A 19,207-nucleotide genomic window follows, 5' to 3' on the forward strand; every position below is an offset into this window, starting at 1 on the left:
ATTTTATGTGTTGTTTTGAGTAGGAGTGTGAATATCACTGACAGGTTGTTTGTGTAGCACATGCGCATAACGTTTTGAAATTGGGAACAAGCGTCAGGGGGAAGGGGTGAACAGGATGCTAGGCCACTTAATTTCCCCCCCGTAGTTTTGCGATTTTACTCAATATCGTGATATGATACTTGGCCTGGTGTAAAATATTGGTATCGTGACACCACTAATATAGCCAGTCTTATAAAAAGACGCTGTTGTTCACATTAATTCTAAAATGTAACAAAAAGACAGTGTTGAAATGTTTGTTTCAGTATTGATATGGATATTAGGAAAGAATTTGTTTTGAAATGATCTAGGTTAACATTACGGTCTATAATCCAATAATGACGGCCTACCAAGAGGCAAAAGGCCTCCTGCGGGGAAGGCGGCCGGGAATACATTTTTTAATTTTTATAAAAATGTATTCAAGCTCTGCAGGTGTGATCATAAGAGAATTATAAAAACTTGGGTCTTTGAGAATGGGACTTTGCAGATGTTGCTTGTAATGCTTCAAGTATCTAATTGGAGATTGATCTATGTGTTATGCCAGTTAGAGTGAGTGAGGCACCAGGAGACTGGTGTGAGACCGCTGTGTGCCTGTCTCGTCTCATGGCATCTGTGTGTGCATAAAGCCCCACTGTTCCTCACTAGCAGAACCACGCTCAGGGTTTCATGCTGCTGCGTGACTGTGAAATCAAATGAAACTGTGTGGCAGATAGTGAGACAGGAAGGAAGGCCAGATATTGCTCCTCATTAAGAGAAGCTCAATTGCATACTCCTCGCGTCCTCTCTCCTTGCTTCCGCAAAACCCATTGAAGGAGAAGGTTAAAGGGCAGGGACCTCTGGCTTTCTGTAGGCTTGGATGGAATACCCTATATACTGTATAACGGGATATTTGGAAAAAACCACGGGGGGGTTTTTCAATAACTTGAATACCGTTGAAACTATTACTTTGAAGTTTTTTATTATTATTTTGAACATTTGTAGTTATTTTTTAAGTAAATACCTGCAGTCAAATTGTGCCATACGTTAGTAGATAAAGAACATGATGTTGCTCATGGTAGTTTCCTGTCACGTGGTGTTTGTTTACAAGCACACAACGACAGGAGACCGGAACCTTGTGAAGTCACTCACTGTCGTGCAGCATGCGCCAAGTTATCTAATTGCAGTATAAAATTCACAACAATGTTTTCCAGCTAGATATCTTATAACAATGAAGTTGTCTAAAATGTGCTAAATGCTCTGCAGTTGTGCATTTGGTTTTCTAATTTAGCAGCTATCTAGCTAAGTGGTTAGCTTCATCCAAAATCAAGCATTTGCTTGGTAACAGCAGAGAAACCCCCCCTGGATCAAGAGACTTGCTGGCTAATATTTGTTTTGTGCATGCATCAAACTGTGAGTAGTGTTTTTGAGTTACTTTATATGCTTGTGTTTAGTTTAGAAACTGTACAAAATGTCCAGTGCGCTAGTTAGCATTTAGTACTTTTTAAATAAATACCTGCAGTCAACTTGTGCACTAGGTAATAGATAAAGCAGATCACCCGCTAGATCATTTTTCATTATGGAGCTTTTACATTATGAAGCTTACCGGTACTTGTTTCCCAAAACAGCGGTTTGAGCCGGTCACGTGTGTTTGTTTGCAAAGAAGCACAATGAGCAAAATGCGAGATTTTTGAGGTGCGTCACTCCTGCAGCGCAATTTAAGTGAGGTCATCAAGCTAATGTATGCAATTCACTACTAATGTTTGCCAGCTATTTATCTTATAACTATTTAAGTTACCAATCTCAAATACATTTTCTCCAGCTGGGTTTTGCTAACTTGCTAATGTTAGCTAGGTGGCGAACATTAGTTTGCAAGATCAAGCTTTTTGGGAACAGCAGGAGACAATCCCCCTCCTGGATTAAGATCCCTGCTGCCAGTGGTGTACTTAAGTCGTTTTGGGGGTACTTGTACTTTACTGTTTATGTTTTTGATAACTTTTAATTTTATTCCACTACATTCCTGAAGAAAATGATGTCCTTTTTACTCCATACATTTTCCCTGACACCCTTGAATGCTTAGCAGAACAGGAAAATGGTCCAATTCATACACTTCAAGTGAACATCCCTGGTCATCCCTGCTGTCGAACTAAACACAAATGCTTTGTTTGTAAATTATGTCTGGGTGTTGGAGTGTGCCCCTGGCTATCTGTACATTTCAAAAACAATACAATTGTGCAGTCTGGTTTGCTTAATATGAGGAATTTGAATTGATTTATAATTTTGATACTTAACAACTTCTTGCAACTATAGGGGGTGCTGTTCCGCATTAGCATTTTTTGGTCTCCAAATTAAACTGCCTCGTGCTCAATTCTTGATCGTACGATATGCATATTATTGTTATTATTGGATAGAAAACACTTTCTAGTTTCTATAGCCGTTGGAATTTTGTCTCTGAGTGGTACAGAACTACTTCTACAGCACTTTTCCTGACAGGGAGTCAGATTTCAGAAATTTTGACCCCTGATCTGGGGTCAGTTTTAAGGTGCCTGTAAATGCTATGGAGAAACCGACACTGCCTACGTCTTCCTCTGGGTGTCAGTACGTCATCACGCTTTGAATGGAGTCGATTGCACAATCAGAGCCACTATAAAACAACAAAACGTGGAAGTACCGTTCTTTCCCTTCGCGCGTCTTACGCAAGATGGACATCGGACTTGCCTCCTTCCAAATGGTTGTTTAGCCAGTGATATTTCTCCGGTCATGTTTTTACTCGTTATAGTTGTTAAAAACATCATAATGTAGTTAATTTGAACCGTTTTATAGCAATTTATATCCGTTTAGTGCGATTTTGAGGAATTTCTTTGTCGTGCACTTTGAAGCTTTGGGCACGTTTCGGTCGATGTTAGTGGACATTTCGAAGGACAGAGGACATCTATCGACCAAAAGAAGATTAGACCCAAGAAAGGATACATTGCCCAAGAATCTGATGGAAAATCACCTCATAGTAAGAAATATTTAATATGATAAATCGTTGTTCTGTCGAAATATTTTAAACGCATTGTCCGCCATTTTGTTTGTTATCGCTTCACTTGGCGAACCCTGTATTGCAGAGTAAGGATAATTTTAGAAATGTAAATCAGCGGTTGCATTAAGAACTAATTTGTCTTTCGATTCCTGTCAACCCTGTATTTTTTAGTCAAGTATATGATTAGCTTTCGATTAAACTAGATCACTCTGAAAGATGACGTCCGACATTTTGAGGCTTGATTTGCTACTATTTTCATTGTATAACCACGGTTTTGTATGGCTAAATATGCACATTTTCGAACAAACTCTATATGTATGTTGTAAAATGATGTTACAGGAGTGTCATCGGAAGAATTCTGAGAAGGTTAGTGAAAAAATTTATATATTTTGGCGATGATTACGTTATAGCTCTCTTTGGCTTGAATCGATGCTCTGGTAACGTTTGCACATGTGGTATGCTAATATAACGATTTATTGTGTTTTCGCTGTAAAACGCTTAGAAAATCTGAAATATTGTCTGAATTCACAAGAACTGTGTCTTTCCATTGCTATGCTTTGTCTATTTTTATGAAATGTTTTATGATGAGTAAATTGGTCATACACGTTGCTCTCTGTAGTAATTCTAGTCGAGTTGTGATGGTGGGTGCAATTGTAAACTGTGATTTCTACCTGAAATATGCACATTTCTCTAACAAAACCTATCCTATACCATAAATATGTTATCAGACTGTCATCTGATGAGGTTTTTTCTTGGTTAATGGCTATCAATATCTTAGTTTAGCCGAATTGGTGATAGCTACTGGTGGAGAGAAAAAATGGTGGACAAAGAAATTGTGTATTTTGCTAACGTGTTTAGCTAATAGATTTACATATTGTGTCTTCCCTGTAAAACATTTTAAAAAACAGAAATGATGGGTTTATTCACAAGATCTGTATCTTTCATCTGGTGTCTTGGACTTGTGATTTAATGATATTTAGATGCTACTATCTACTTGTGAAGCTATGCTAGCTATGCTAATCAGTGTGTGGGGGGGTGGGGGGTGATCCCGGACCCGGGGTAGAGGCTCGTGAAAGGTTAAGTATATTTTATCAATTGCATTTCATTTTGATACTTCTTCGGGGTAGGGGGCAGCATTTTCACTTTTGGATAAATAGCATGCCCAAATTCAACTGCCTGCTACTCATCCCCAGAATATAAGATATGCATATTATTAGATTTTGATTTTGATAGAAAACACTCTGAAGTTTCTAAAACTGTTTGAATCATGTCTGTGAGTATAACAGAACTTATATAGCAGGCAAAACCCCGAGGACAAACCATTCAGATATTTTTCTTTTTTTAGGTCACTGTCTTTTCAATGAGGTTTCATTGGGACACCAGATTTCTAAGGGACTTGTTTGCAGTTCCTACCGCTTCCACTGGTTGTCACCAGTCTTTGGAAATTGTTTGAGGTTTTTCCTTTTTGTAATGAAGAAGTACGGCCATCTTAAATGAGAGTCACTTGAAGTAAATTGTTTGAGAGAGGCACATTACCAGAAAAGTTGCGTCAGTTTGTTTTCTTTTTGTATTGAACACAGATCATCCCGTCTTCAATTTGATCGATTATTAACGTTTAAAATACCTAACGTTGTATTACAAAAGTAGTTTGAAATGTTTTGGTAAAGTTTACATGTATCTTTTGAGATATTTTGTAGTGACGTTGCGCAAGTTGGAAGCTGTGTTTTTCTGGATGAAACGCGTCAAATAGATTGACATTTTGGATATATATCGACAGAATTAATCGAACAAAAGGACCATTTGTCATGTTTATGGGACAAATTGGAGTGCCAACAAAAGAAGTTCGTCAAAGGTAAGGCATGAATTATATTTTTATTTCTGCGTTTTGTGTCGTGCCTGCAGTGTTGAAATATGCTACTCTCTTTCTTTACTGTTGTGCTATCATCAGATAATAGCGTCTTATGCTTTCGCCAAAAAGCCTTTGTGAAATCTGACATGTTGGCTGGATTCACAACGAGTGTAGCTTTAATTTGGTATCTTACATGTGAGTTTTAATGAAAGTTTGATTTTTATATCATTTTATTTGAATATGGCGCTCTGTATTTTCCCTGGCTATTGCCCAGGTGGGACGATTGCGTCCCACCTACCCCAGAGAGGTTAAGTATAATTAAAACCAGATACTTTTACAATTTTACTCAGGTAGTATTTCACTGGGTGACTTTCACGTTTACTTGAGTCATTTTCTATCAAGGTATCTTTACTTTTACTCAAGTATGACAATTGTATCTCCCGGGTGGCGCAGTGGTCTAGGGCACTGCATCGCAGTGCTACCTGCGCCACCAGAGTCTCTGGGTTCACGCCCAGGCTGGGCTGGGTTCGCGCCCAGGCTCTGTCGCAGCCGGCCGCAACCGGGAGATCTGTGGGGCGACGCACAATTGGCATAGCGTCGTCCGGGTTAGGGAGGGTTTGGCCGGTAGGGAGGGTTTGGCCGGTAGGGATATCCTTGTCTCAGTATGTAAAATAAATAAATAAAATAAAATAAAAAATGTAATAAAAAATGTATGCACTCTACTGTAAGTCGCTCTGGATAAGAGCGTCTGCTAAATGACTAAAATGTAAAATGTAAATGTAAAATTGGGTACTTTTTTCACCACTGCCTGCTGCCTAATATTTGTTTTGTGCGTCCTGTTAACTGTGTTTTCAGATACTTGCGTAACTTTGAGCTGGGTTGTCTGTCCTAGTAGTAAATCTTTGTATGTGCTTGTTTAGCATTTACCTTGCATCTACAACGAGAATTCATTAGTATTTGTTAGCATTTTGTTAGCATTCTGGTAAGTGAAATTTCTGGGGCTTTTTTACGCTTAAAGAAATTATAATAGCACCCCTTGTAATACAGTATATCCCGGGATGGCACAGGCACGGTATGGAAATCTGGATACTGCCCAACCCTATCGTTCTCATCCAATGGGTGTTGAGAAGGAGGCGAGGAGAGAGGACGCGAGCAGTATCCATTTATGATTTTCCCAATGTGTCGTAAATGGTGAAAGTCAGGGAGATAGCAGCATGGGCATAATGAGAAGTCATATAAACTCAGCAAAAAAAAGAAACGTCCCTTTTTCAGGACCCTGTCTTTCAAAGATAATTAGTTAAAATCAAATTAACTTCACAGATCTTCATTGTAAAGGGTTTAAACGCTGTTTCCCATGCTTGTTCAATGAACCATAAACAATTAATGAACATGCACCTGTGGAATGGTCATTAAGACACTGACAGCTTACAGACGGCAGGCAATTAAGGTCACAGTTATGAAAACTTAGGACACTAAAGAGGCCTTTCTACTGACTCTGAAAAATGGCAAAAGAAAGATGCCCAGGGTCCCTGCTCTTCTGCGTGAATGTGCCATAGGCATGCTGCAAGGAGGCATGAGGACTGCAGATGTGGCCAGGGCAATGCATTGCAATGTCCGTACTGTGAGACGCCTAAGACAGGGAGACAGGACGGACAGCTGATCGTCCTCGCAGTGGCAGACCACGTGTAACAACACCTGCACAGGATCAGCACATCCGAACATCACACCTGCGGGACAGGTATAGGATGGCAACAACACTGCCAGAGTTACTCCAGGAATGCACAATCCCTCCATCAGTGCTCAGACTGTCCGCAATGGGCTGAGAGAGGCTGGACTGGGGGCTTGTAGGCCTGTTGTAAGGCAGGTCCTCACCAGACATCACCGGCAACAACGTCGCCTATGGGCACAAACCCAACGTCGCTGGACCAGACAGGACTGACAAAAAGTGCTCTTCACTGACGAGTTGCGGTTTTGTCTCACCAGGAGTGATGGTCGGATTCGCGTTTATCGTTACACGAGGCCTGTACCCTGGAGTGGGATCGATTTGGAGGTGGAGGGTCCGTCATGGTCTGGGGCGGTGTGTCACAGCATCATCGGACTGAGCTTGTTGTCATTGCAGGCATTCTCAACTCTGTGCGTTACAGGGAAGACATCCTCCTCCCTGATGTGGTACATTTCCTGCAGGCTCATCCTGACATGACCCTCCAGCATGACAATGCCACCAGCCATACTGCTTGTTCTGTGTGTGATTTCCTGCAAGACAGTAATGTCAGTGTTCTGCCATGGCCAGCGAAGAGCCCGGATCTCAATCCCATTGAGCACGTCTGGTACCTGTTGGATCGGAGGGTGAGTGCTAGGGCCATTCTCCCCAGAAATGTCTGGGAACTTGCAGGTGCCTTGGTGGAAGAGTGGGGTAACATCTCACAGCAAGAACCGGCAAATCTGGTCAATGAGGAGGAGATGCACTGCAGTACTTATTGCAGCTGTTGGCCACACCAGATACTGACTGTTACTTTAGATTTTTGACCCCCCCCTCCCTTTGTTCAGGGACACATTATTCCATTTCTGTTAGTCACATGTCTGTGGAACTTGTTCACATTGTCTCAGTTGTTCAATCTTGTGTAAATGTTTGTACGAACATATGTTAAGTTTGCTGAAAATAAACGCAGTTGACAGTGAGATGATGTTTCTTTTTTTGCTGAGTTAATGAGGCTGGTACATTGTTTGTTTTTGACCAGTCCCTCATAGACATACTGTGCTCTGTGCTTTATGGTTTTGAAACTTTTTGAACAGATTTTTTTTAATCAGCTAACTGAAGATTACCTCTGTTATAGCCTACTGTATGTTATTCAATTGTCTGTGTAGCATTTATTTCATAAAGTAAGATGAAACTGAAATGGAGAACTGATATAGCCTAGGCATAGCAGGTTGGAGTAGGGTTTCATGATCACTTGACTACTGGGAAGTGATATTGTACTGTTTTCAGATCTACAGCTGCAACTTTTTAGGCCTAGTAGTATCTATGCGAGAGCGAGAGAGATCTGGTTTGGGTGGTTGCTCAAAGCCAATACACTGTAGCATCACATCATGTTATGCCATAGTGCTGGCTGCCATACACACCGTCCCTCCATGTGTAGACTGTAGACATGTGTAGACTGGTGAAACATGAGCTACCAGGGTCTTCATTCCTCAGAGGCCCAGAGAAATGGCAAGGGTCCTAATGCCTATTTTGGCAAGAGTCACATGTAATGAGTATCCTACTCCCAGTCTCAAATACAGTGTTTTGTGTGTGTGAATGTCTGAATCTAAAAGTGATCTTTCAGTTTCGTTTCACTCCATTCACTCTATTCTGCCATCTTTTATAACCACTCAGCCACGTATTTGAGACGTTTAGGTTATTGATAAGGATTGTTTCAAATTAACCACTAGTTCGCTTAAATCCAATGTCCTCTGCTCTGTAATTTTTTTCCCCACAGCAAGATTTGCCACATTTATACAATAAACTCTTTTTCCATAACGTTATTGAGCCAATTAAGGAATATCAATGTAACTAATGACATTAGAAGCAATATTTATTGCGACATCAAGTAATAAACAAATTTGAATGTTGCAAGAGAGAACTCGCCAAATAATTTCCCATTGGTGGATGTTGATTTAACTCGTTTGACTGATGATTAAGCAATAAGGCACGAGAGGGTATGATATATGGCCAATATACCTTGGCTAAGGGCTGTTCATTAGCATGACGCAACACGGAGTGTCTGGATACAGCAGTTAGCCGTGGTAGATTGGCTATCACAAACCAGATGTTACCACTAGAAACAGTTATAAATGGCCCATTTGCAAGATTGACTTGACAGTTCAATAGGCATAGGCTACATACTAAAATCTGGGTTCATGATTGTAATTAAACTTTTCCATGGTTTGCTTAGATAGATGTAGCCCGTGATTTGCCTACATCTTATTTCAGATAGTCTATAGTAGCCTAGGCAAGATGTAAACTGAACGAGTTAGCAGCTTGCTTAGCTCAAATTAACAGAATAATTGATTCAACATGAATAGCGTGGCGATTTCGTGACAAGAAGTGCTTGTTTTTCCCAATAGCCTGCTGGAATAGGCTACTGAGGAAGGGGCCATAATTTCAATCACTGAATGAAATATTAATTACATATACAGTACCAGTCAAAAGTTTGGACACCTATTCATTCAAGGGTTTTTCCTAATATGTTTTAAATGTTCTACATTGTAGAATAAATGACGACATCAAAACTATGAAATAATACATATGGAATCATGTAGTAACCAAAAAAAGTGTTAAACAAATCTTAAATATAAAACAAAATATGTTTTATATTTGAGATTCTTCAAAGTAGCTACACTTTGCCTTGATGACAGCTTTGCACACTCTTGGCATTCTCTCAACCAGCTTCACCTGGAATGCTTTTCCAACAGTCTTGAAGGAGTTCTCACATATGCCAAGCACTTGTTGGCTGCTTTTCCTTCACTCTGCTGTCCAACTCATCCCAAACCATCTCAATTGGGTTGAGGTTGGGTGATTGTGGAGGCCAGGTCATTTTATGCAGCACTCCATCACTCTCCTTCTTGGTCAAATAGCCCTTACACCGCCTGGAGGTGTGTTGGGTCATTGTCCTGCTGAAAAACAAATGATATTCCTGTTATTTACAGTTAAGAACAAATTCTTATTTACAGTGACGGCCTACCCCGGCCAAACTCAGACGACGCTGGGCCAATTGTGCGCCGCCCTATGGGACTCCCAATCACTACCGGATGTGATGCAGCCTGGATTCGAACTGCAGTGACACCTCTTTCACTGAGATGCAGTGCCTTAGACCGCTGCGCCACTCGGGATGGCATATCTCTGCAGAATGCTGTGGTAGCCATGCTGGTTGTGTGCTTGAATTCTAAATAAATCACTGACCTTGTCACCAGGAAAGCACCCGCACACCATCACACCTCGCCCTCCATGCTTCACGGTGGGAACTACATATGCGGAGATCATCCGTTCACCTACTGTGTCTCACAGAGAGACGCCGGTTGGAACCAAAAATCTCAAATTTGAACTCAGACCAAAGGACAGATTTCCACCGGTCTAATTTGAATTGTCTGTTTTTCTTGGCCCAAGCAAGTCTCTTCTTCTTATTTGTGTCCTTTAGTAGTGGTTTCTATGCAGCAATTGACCATGAAGGCTTTTTTCACGCATTCTCCTCTGAACAGTGGATGTTGATATGTATTTATTTGGGCTGAAATTTCTGAGGCTGGTAACTCTAATGAACTTATCCTCTGCAGCAGAGGTAACTCTGGGTCTTCCTTTCCTCTTCCTCATGAGAGCCGGTTTCTTCATAGCACTTGATGGTTTTTGTGACTGCACTTGAGGAATTTTCCAGATTGACTGACCACGTCTTAAAGTAATAATGGACAGTCATTTCACTTTGGTTATTTGAGCTGATCTTGCCATAATATGGACTTGGTCTTTTACCAAATAGGGGTGGTATACAGAAGATAGCATATTCTTGTCACAACACAACTGATTGGCTCAAACGCGTTAAGGAAAGAAATTCCACAAAGTAACTTTTAACAAGGCACACCTGTTAACTGAAATGCATTCCAGGTGATTATCTCATGAAGCTGGTTGAGAGAATGCCAAGAGTGTGCAAAGCTGTCATCAAGGCAAAGGGTGGCTACTTTGAAGAATCTCAAATATATAATATATTTTTATTATATACTTTTTTGGTTATTACATGATTCCATATGTGTTATTTCCTAGTTTTGATGTCTGCACTATTATTATACAATGTAGAAAATAGTAAAAATAAAAACCCTTGAATGAGTAGGTGTGTCCAAAATGTTTGACTTGTACTGTATATGAACTGAATATGCTTGTCAACAACTTCCAATTTAATTAACTAAACTTGGCCATAAATAATTGTGTGATAACAGAAGGCTACTACAACAATACACTGAAGTTGTAACGTATTTTAAAAATGTGTTTGCCAGGTCCAGGTAGGCTACACAAGTGACACATTTGATTTGCAAAATCTCAAGTGATATAGTCATTTCAACATATATTTATTGTATCAAATTGTAGCCTACATTAGCATATACAATTATAGACTACTTGATTGCCGACAGATGCAAATGTATCGTTCTCCACAATTAATGTGAGCTTCATTGAGGATTTTCCCCCATAATAGAAGCACACGAGGGAGTTACACAACTTCCATTTCAAATGTCCACTTGCGCATAATGTCAAGTTACATAGCCTACCAACAACTGGTAAAAAGTTGTCATGACGTGCGCACGTGCTGCTCTGTCTTCTCTCACTCATGTGACTCAGTCAATAGTGGACTAAGCTGCATGCTGCAGTGCTCTTTCAGCATGAACCCCCCCCCCCCCCCCTTGCCCTCCCCACCACTCACTCAGCAACAGCCTGCCTCATTGCCTGATAGTCAGCAGCAGGACACAGTGAAATAGATACATGGCATGGCGACCAATACATTTACACACGTGATATTGTTTTCAAAGTAGCCCAATTAGCGGGAAAACTGCAGACATGGCAACCCTGGTTAGCGCATCAATTCAGGCAATTTACTGCAATATGGATTTTTGTCCATATCGCCCAGCTCAACTTCAGGGGATCTGGTACTGTAAACACTCACCGCTTCAAAAAATATCTGCTTTATAGGATATATGCTGCTGTGTTTTATAGCAATCTATTTTCTCTCATTAATGTGTATTGTAATAGGCATGAAAACAGTAAGAGGATTATGCCTCTCTCTTCCCACTCTCTTTATTTTTTATTTCTTCATCACCGTGAAGGATAGGAGATCTTGTCCATGAGCTTTTCCAAGGTGGTTGTGGGGGAGAAGCCTACTCAAGCAGCACAGAGCACTCGTCGTATCACTCCATTTTGAATCCAGCACAGAGCACTCGTCGTATCACTCCATTTTGAATCCATCTCTCAACCACACTAGAAGTGCACTCGCTGCCGTTTGGTGATATGTCCTTGGCATGCTTAGCATAGTGTTTAGCATAGTGCTTAGCATAGTGTAATTATTTCCCTGTTAAACCCTGGGCATTAGGTTATCAACTAGCATTTTGACTTTGCCTAGCTTTTCATAGACATAACTCCTCCAGTGCGATGGACAGAAGGCCATTCAGGCAGGCAGGTCCAGGGAGCCAAGTATCTGGCCAAGCAGGGGCAAGATCTGGGGCAAGATCTGAGTCCCCCTCCATCAGGAACAGTGGAAATGCTAGCAGCTGCTGGAGAGAGGTGCTGACACTCTTATATCTAGGATGCACTGACACATTCATCTCTAACTGGTCCGAAAAGAGCTGGTGGCCAAATAGCATTTAACCCTTCTCAATCTACATACAGCGAGAAGGATTATTATTGTTCTGCAGAAAGCTGATATCCGTGCCTAAGACTACTTAAACTGATAGGACGTATGACTTCAAACTGGCTTGATTTGGGTTGGTCAACTGTCCTGACTTGTATGTGATTAGTTTCTCATCATGCCGTTCTCTTCTCCCTACAGGTCGCTGTCTACAGGACTAAACCCATGATGTACCGCGCCTGCTCTGCAGCCCCACCAACATCCAGTCTGTAGAGGAAGCGGCCGCACCAGCATGTCCTCCCACCCCCAGTCCGTGCCTCAGGGCCGGAGGGCTGTGGACATCCGCCACCTGCCAAACCCTGCCAGTCTACCGCTGCAGCTGGCACGGGCACACACGGTAAGAGCCCTGGGAAACCCTGGACCAAACTAGCTGGAGACAGGAACACTGGTACTTAGCGCCTTCACATGAAAGCTCAGTGTATAATGATTTACATGTAGATGTTACCCCGGCTCCCTTAGGTTAGCTGTCATTTTGTCAACAGTCTTATCCTGCACTGAGTAACTACACTGTTGTGGCTACACTGTTATGCACACAAAGGATATGCAGCCCAAGAACCTGCTCCCTTATTAGATGTTTGAATTGAAAGTTAATGTTTTCATGGTGGAATCATTTTCTAGGTTTCTCCATTATGCTCAAATGTCCTCCCTCATTTCTTAATTGCCATGACTGTTTTTTGAACGGGTCAGAGGGATATGTGTCTTGTCTTCCCAGAAGAGGCCCCTAGCTAGTAAGTAGGTTCATCTCGTGGCTTGACATCCTGTGTCGGTGTGAGTTTCTCTCTGTTGTAAGGAGGGAATCCTAGGGTTACCCCCCCAGGATCCCCACAGCTGCCCCTGCTTGTTAATCCCTCCACTCCCACTTGTCATCACGTTGAGGAGAAGATGAGGGCAGATGGACAGTCCACAACCCACAGTTAGTTCCGTCAGCCTCAGCTCAGTGAGAGAGGCACAGGTGTAGAGGAATGGCCACTCTCTATCATATGTGTGAGGTAAAGGATGATAATGTAATGACCAGGAAGGAAGAGCTAGATGAAGAGAGAGAAAACGAGAGAATGAGTGAATAAACAGAGGCACGCTATCATAGACTTTTCTCAGATCGGAAGATTTCTGGTGTGCTCTCATGCGTTGCTGCGTGTGTGCTTTTCAGGATGTGGGACTGGTGGACTACCACCCTCACTCTCGGGACTACAGCTCACACCTGGCTCAGCCCCACCGCCGCCGGCCCTCTCTGCTGTCCGAGTTCCAGCCAGGGAATGAGAGGTACGTAGCTATCTACTACTGTACTAGACACCATCTGCTCTCGCTCAGGACCCAGGACCCCCTGGTTTCTTTGATCTCTGACTTTTCTAGAAGCCTCTGTCACCTTTGCTCATCACCTTAAATCACTTTAACCCTTTGACGCATCCGATCACATATTTGTGATCATTGTTGAGTGGTCCCTGCAGCGTACCATCGCAAATATCTGATTGGAACAGTAGCAACAGAAGATATGATGCAACAAACACATCTAAACAGCATTGTTGTTTGAAAAGCATCTAAATAATGCTTTGTACTGATGGGAAATAAAGATCTTCACAAGTTTATTCCTCAATTTTATATTTTATTGTGAAAGATAAATGTGAACTTCATCATCCAAGCATCACAAGGAACACATCCACAGCCAAATTCATTCCATAAACCATTCTCAATAACCTGTTGCGCTGACAAAAACCTAAACATAAGTTAGCGATCTAACATCAATACTTGTTTACAATGTATCTCTGGTGAGCACAAGGGAGATGTAATATTGTTTAAAAAAGAGATATGTGTCAGCTAAGCTAACAGCAGCTAAATTCTTTGATGGCAGCCATATTTGTTTGACAATCAAAAACTCCCTAATCCCAGAATGCCATTCACTAATAAGACGCAAAGAAACAAAGTCAAAGATGGCTGCCCCCAATGCCCCCAAAATATGGACTTAGTTCGGCCACTTTTCAGCATATTACAAATCTTCAATGTACTTGTTACAGTATACACAAGATCCGGAGCACATTACTTTTACAAGTTGTTTACAGTTTTTGACAAATCACAAAGCAAATAATGTTATCACCTCACAGATCATCACCCTAAATACCAGTGCGAAAGCTAAACAGGGTTGCCAGATTTAGAAAAATTTTTTTAGGGGGGTTTATTTCAAGTCCATGGAGAGTAGAAATGGGGGATGGTATCGTGGGGTGATTTGATGCAGGAAATACTGTGCATTCGGAAAGTATCCTTTTTCCACATTTTGTTACGTTACAGCATTATTCTAAACTGGATTAAATAGTTTTTTCCCTCATCAATCTACACACAATACCCCAAAATGACAAATCGAAAATGTGAAATTTGTGCAAATTTATAAAAAATGAAAAACAGATCACATTTACATACGTATTCAGACCCTTTGCTATGAGACTCAAAATTGAGCTCAGGTGCATCCTGTTTCCATTGATCATCCCGCTTGGAGTTTGCCAAAAGGCACCTAAAGGACTCTGACCATGAGAAACAAGATTCTCTAGTCTGATGAAACCAAGATTGAACTCTTTGGTCTGAATGCCAAGTGTCACATCTGGAGGAAACATGCACCGTTCTTATAGTGAAGCATGGTGGTGGAAAGCAAGAATGCTGTGGGGATTTTCAGCGGCAGGGACTGGGAGACTAGTCAGGATCAAGGGAAAGATGAACGGAGCAAAATACAGAGTGATCCTTGAGGAAAACCTGCTCCAGAGCGTTCAGCACAGACTCTGGTGAAGGTTCAACTTCCAGCAGGACAACGACCCCAAGCACATAACCAAGACAACGCAGGAGTGGCTTCGGGACAAGTCTCTGAATGTCCTTGATTGGCTCAGCCAGAGCCCTGACATGAACCCGTTCGAACATCTCTGGAGAGACCTGAAAATAGCTGTGCAGTGACACTCCCCATCCAACCTGACAGATTGTGAGAGGATCTGCAGAGAAAGACAGGTGTGCCAAGCTTGTAGCGTCCCAAGAGGACTTGTGGCTGTAATCACTGCTAAAGGTGCTTCAACAAAGTACCGAGTAAAGGATCTGAATACTTACAGTATCAGTCAAAAGTTTGGACACATTTATTTTTACTATTTACTATTTACGTAGAATAATAGTGAAGACATAAACTATGAAATAACACATGGAATCATGTAGTAACCAAAAAGGTGTTAAACAAATTAAGATATTTTGTATTTGAGATTCTTCAAAGTAGCCACCCTTTGCCTTGATGACAGCTTTGCACACTCTTGGCATTCTCTCAACCAGCTTCATGTGGAATGCTTTTCCAACAGTTTTGAAGGAGTTCCCACATATGACCAGTTTCAGGAAACTAGGCGTATGCCGCGGGTCACTACTTCACAGGAGAGCTGTTTGAACATAAACTTGAACATAAACCACTCATTACCTCTGCCATTTGCTTGACTAGTTATAGCCTAATGTTGGCTAGCTAACATTCAACCTGGTTGGTTAGCTACCTGCAGATTCATGCAGGGTAGTGACGTCATGGGTTGGGATTATGGTTCATTGTTTAGCTAGCTAAATTTCAATAGAATGTCAATGCAACAACTATTGATAGACGTACTAGCTGGTGAATTCCCACTGGTTATCTACTCAAATTTCAGACGCCTAAGATAGCCTAGCTAGCTACATTTTCAGATATTACACGTTTCTAATTTTGAAAGTATTTTCATTTCAAGTTAACGTGTATTGCTAACTAGCGTTACGTGTATGATTTTATTATTCATATCTGAGCCATTTGCAGATTCATGCAGGGTAGTAACGTCATAAATTGGGATTGTGGTTCATTGTTTAGCTAGCTAGCTACATGTCTTAAAGACTCATCTGAGTGTTCCAGAGCACAGAATAACTGATGAATTCACGAATGCTCAACCCAGTTGAATATGGCCACTGTCAGCAAAATTGAGTCATTAAATAGTTGCCAGCAGCACAGTTAGTCACCAACGCTCTGGATGACATGAAAACAGCCTAACCAGCTCTGCTAGGGCGAGTGAAATGGTCACTGTGCTGTTCTCTCATTTGTGTCTGGAAGTATCTAGCAAGGTAGACTGCTAGTTTTAAAATTGATACATTTTGTATTATTATTATGAACCAAACAAATACAAAAACAGAAATATACAAACAAGAGTACTTAAACCTAAGACAGGGGTATTACATATCAAGATGGTACATTTTCAATTTGTCAACAAATTTCTGTTTTGTTTTTACACTTACTGATATAATTGAAATATTATTTAGAAATTATCTTAATGTGAAGAGGGGTTTGTTCTCCGCACACTGAATTTTATGGTTAAAGAATCTGTCATTAAAAATTAACAAATGAACAATGGAAGTTAAATCAGGGTCCATATCATTTGGATCAAAATAAAAGATAATATCAGAGTCTTTCAAATTAACATTAATAGTAGTTTCTTTTAAAATAAGATCTAACTCACTCCAAACTCATCTGACATAAGAACCGTCCCAAAATAAATGGTCAGGAGTCTCTGGGTCACAACCACTTAATACACATTTGTTATCAGTAGCTATTTTGAGTCTGTGTATAATAGTCTTTACAGGGGTGCTTGACTGCTGCTGTTATTACAGAAAGCTCAGATCAACCCTTAGAGATGGGTGGGGCTAAAGCTTAAGAGGGTGTGAACGATGCTGAATGGCTGTAGAAGGTCTCTCCAGTAGTAGACCCAAAACATTTAAAGGCCATTTTCTCAAAAGTGAGTCTACAAGTTTATCAACTTTTAAAACAAAATTACTTTCCCCCATTGTTCCTCAACTGTAGTGTATGAAAAATCATTGTGTAGCTCTGAGTCTCCACTTTTATCCAATGTAAAAAACACAATTTCAAATTTTGCTACATACAGTTGAAGTTGGAAGTTTACATACACTTTAAACTCATTCTCATTAAAACTCATTCTCAACCACTCCACAAATTTCTTGTTAACAAACTATAGTTTTGGCAAGTCGGTTAGAACATCAACTTTGTGCATGACACAAGTAATCTTTCCAACAATTGTTTACAGACAGATTATTTCACTTATAATTCCAGTTGGTCAGTAGTTTACATACACAAAGTTGACTGTGCTTTTAAACAGCTTGTAAAATTCCAGAAAATGTCATGGCTTCAGAAGCTTCTGATAGGGTAATTGACATCAGTTGAGTCAATTGGAGGTGTCCCTGTGGATGTATTTCAAGACCTACCTTCAAACTCAGTGCCTCTTTGCTTGACATTATGGGAAAATCAAAAGAAATCAGCCAAGACCTCAGAAATATAATTGTAGACCTCCACAAGTCAAAGTTAATTAAAAAGGGTCAGTGCAGATAGTTACAGTTCATGAAGGAGACACGTTCTGTCTCCTAGAGATGAACGTACTTTGGTGCGAAAAGTGCAAATCAATCCCAGAACAACAGCAAAGGACCTTGTGAAGATGGTGGAGGAAACAGGTTCAAAAGTATCTATATCCACAGTAAAACAAGTCCTATATCGACATAACCTGAAAGGCCACTCAGCAAGGAAGAAGCCACTGCTCCAGAACCGCCATAAAAAAAGCCAGACTATGGTTTGCAACTGCACATGGAGACAAAGATGGTACTTTTTGGAGAAATGTCCTCTGGTCTGACGAAACAAAAATAGAACTGCTTGACCATGATGACCATCGTTATGTTTGGAGGAAAAAGGGGGAGGCTTGCAAGCCAAAGAACACCATCCCAACCGTGAAGCACGGGGGTGGCAGCATCATGTTTTTGGGGTTCTTTGCTGCAGGAGAGACTTGTGCACTTCACAAAATAGATGGCATCATGAGGCAGGAAAATTATCTGGATATATTGAAGCAACATCTCAAGACATCAGTCAGGAAGTTAAATCTTGGTTGCAAATGGGTCTTCCAAATGGACAATGACCCCAAGCATACTTCCAAAGTTGTGGCAAAATGGCTAAAGGACAACAAAGTTTCATTTTTATTTATTTTACTAGGCAAGTCAGTTAAAATTCCTCAAACATACATGTGTTTTATATCATTTTAAAGGTTATCTTGTTGTTAATCCCACCAAAGTGTCCGATTTCAAATATGCTTTTCAGCGAAAGCACTACAAACGATTATGTTAGGTCACCACCAAACCAATAAGCACAGCCATTTTTCCAGCGAAAGATAGCTTTCACAAAAAGCAGAAATAGAGATAAAATGAATCACTAACCTTTGATTATCTTCATCAGATGACACTCATAGGACTTCATGTTACACAATACATGCATGTTTTGTTTGATAAAGTTCATATTTATAACAAAAAATAACTAACCTTTGATTATCTTCATCAGATGACACTCATAGGACTTCATGTTACACAATACATGCATGTTTTGTTTGATATTCATATTTATAACAAAAAATCTGAGTTTACATTGGCGCATTACATTCACTAGTTCCAAAAACATCAAGTGATTTTGCATAGCCACATCGTTTCAACAGAAATACTCATCATAAATGTAGATGATAATACAAGTTATACACATGGAATTATAGATATACCTCTCCTTAACCTCTCTGGGGTAGGTGGGACGCAATCGTCCCACCTGGCCAATAGCCAGGGAAAATACAGAGCGCCATATTCAAATAAAATGATATAAAAATCAAACTTTCATTAAATCACACATGTAAGATACCAAATTAAAGCCACATGAATCCAGCCAACATGTCAGATTTCACAAAGGCTTTTCGGCGAAAGCATAAGACGCTATTATCTGATGATAGCACAACAGTAAAGAAAGAGAGTAGCATATTTCAACACTGCAGGCACGACACAAAACGCAGAAATAAAAATATAATTCATGCCTTACCTTTGACGAACTTCTTTTGTTGGCACTCCAATATG

The 19,207-nt window shown here is 40.7% G+C and overlaps 1 protein-coding gene across 1 annotated transcript in view; it reads left to right on the forward strand.

The window, feature by feature from the left end:
* The window catches only part of LOC139575342 (nuclear receptor corepressor 2-like), a 189,969-nt gene that overhangs the window by 46,998 nt on the left and 123,764 nt on the right, over positions 1 to 19,207 (forward strand). Inside the window, exons 2-3 of the mRNA XM_071400266.1 lie at positions 12,443 to 12,638; positions 13,449 to 13,561. Coding sequence (XP_071256367.1) covers positions 12,534 to 12,638; positions 13,449 to 13,561 — 218 coding nt within the window. The 5' untranslated portion in view covers positions 12,443 to 12,533. The remainder of the gene's footprint in view (positions 1 to 12,442; positions 12,639 to 13,448; positions 13,562 to 19,207) is intronic.

This window comes from Salvelinus alpinus, chromosome 5 (assembly GCF_045679555.1).
Source record: "Salvelinus alpinus chromosome 5, SLU_Salpinus.1, whole genome shotgun sequence".
Lineage (NCBI taxonomy): Eukaryota > Metazoa > Chordata > Actinopteri > Salmoniformes > Salmonidae > Salvelinus > Salvelinus alpinus.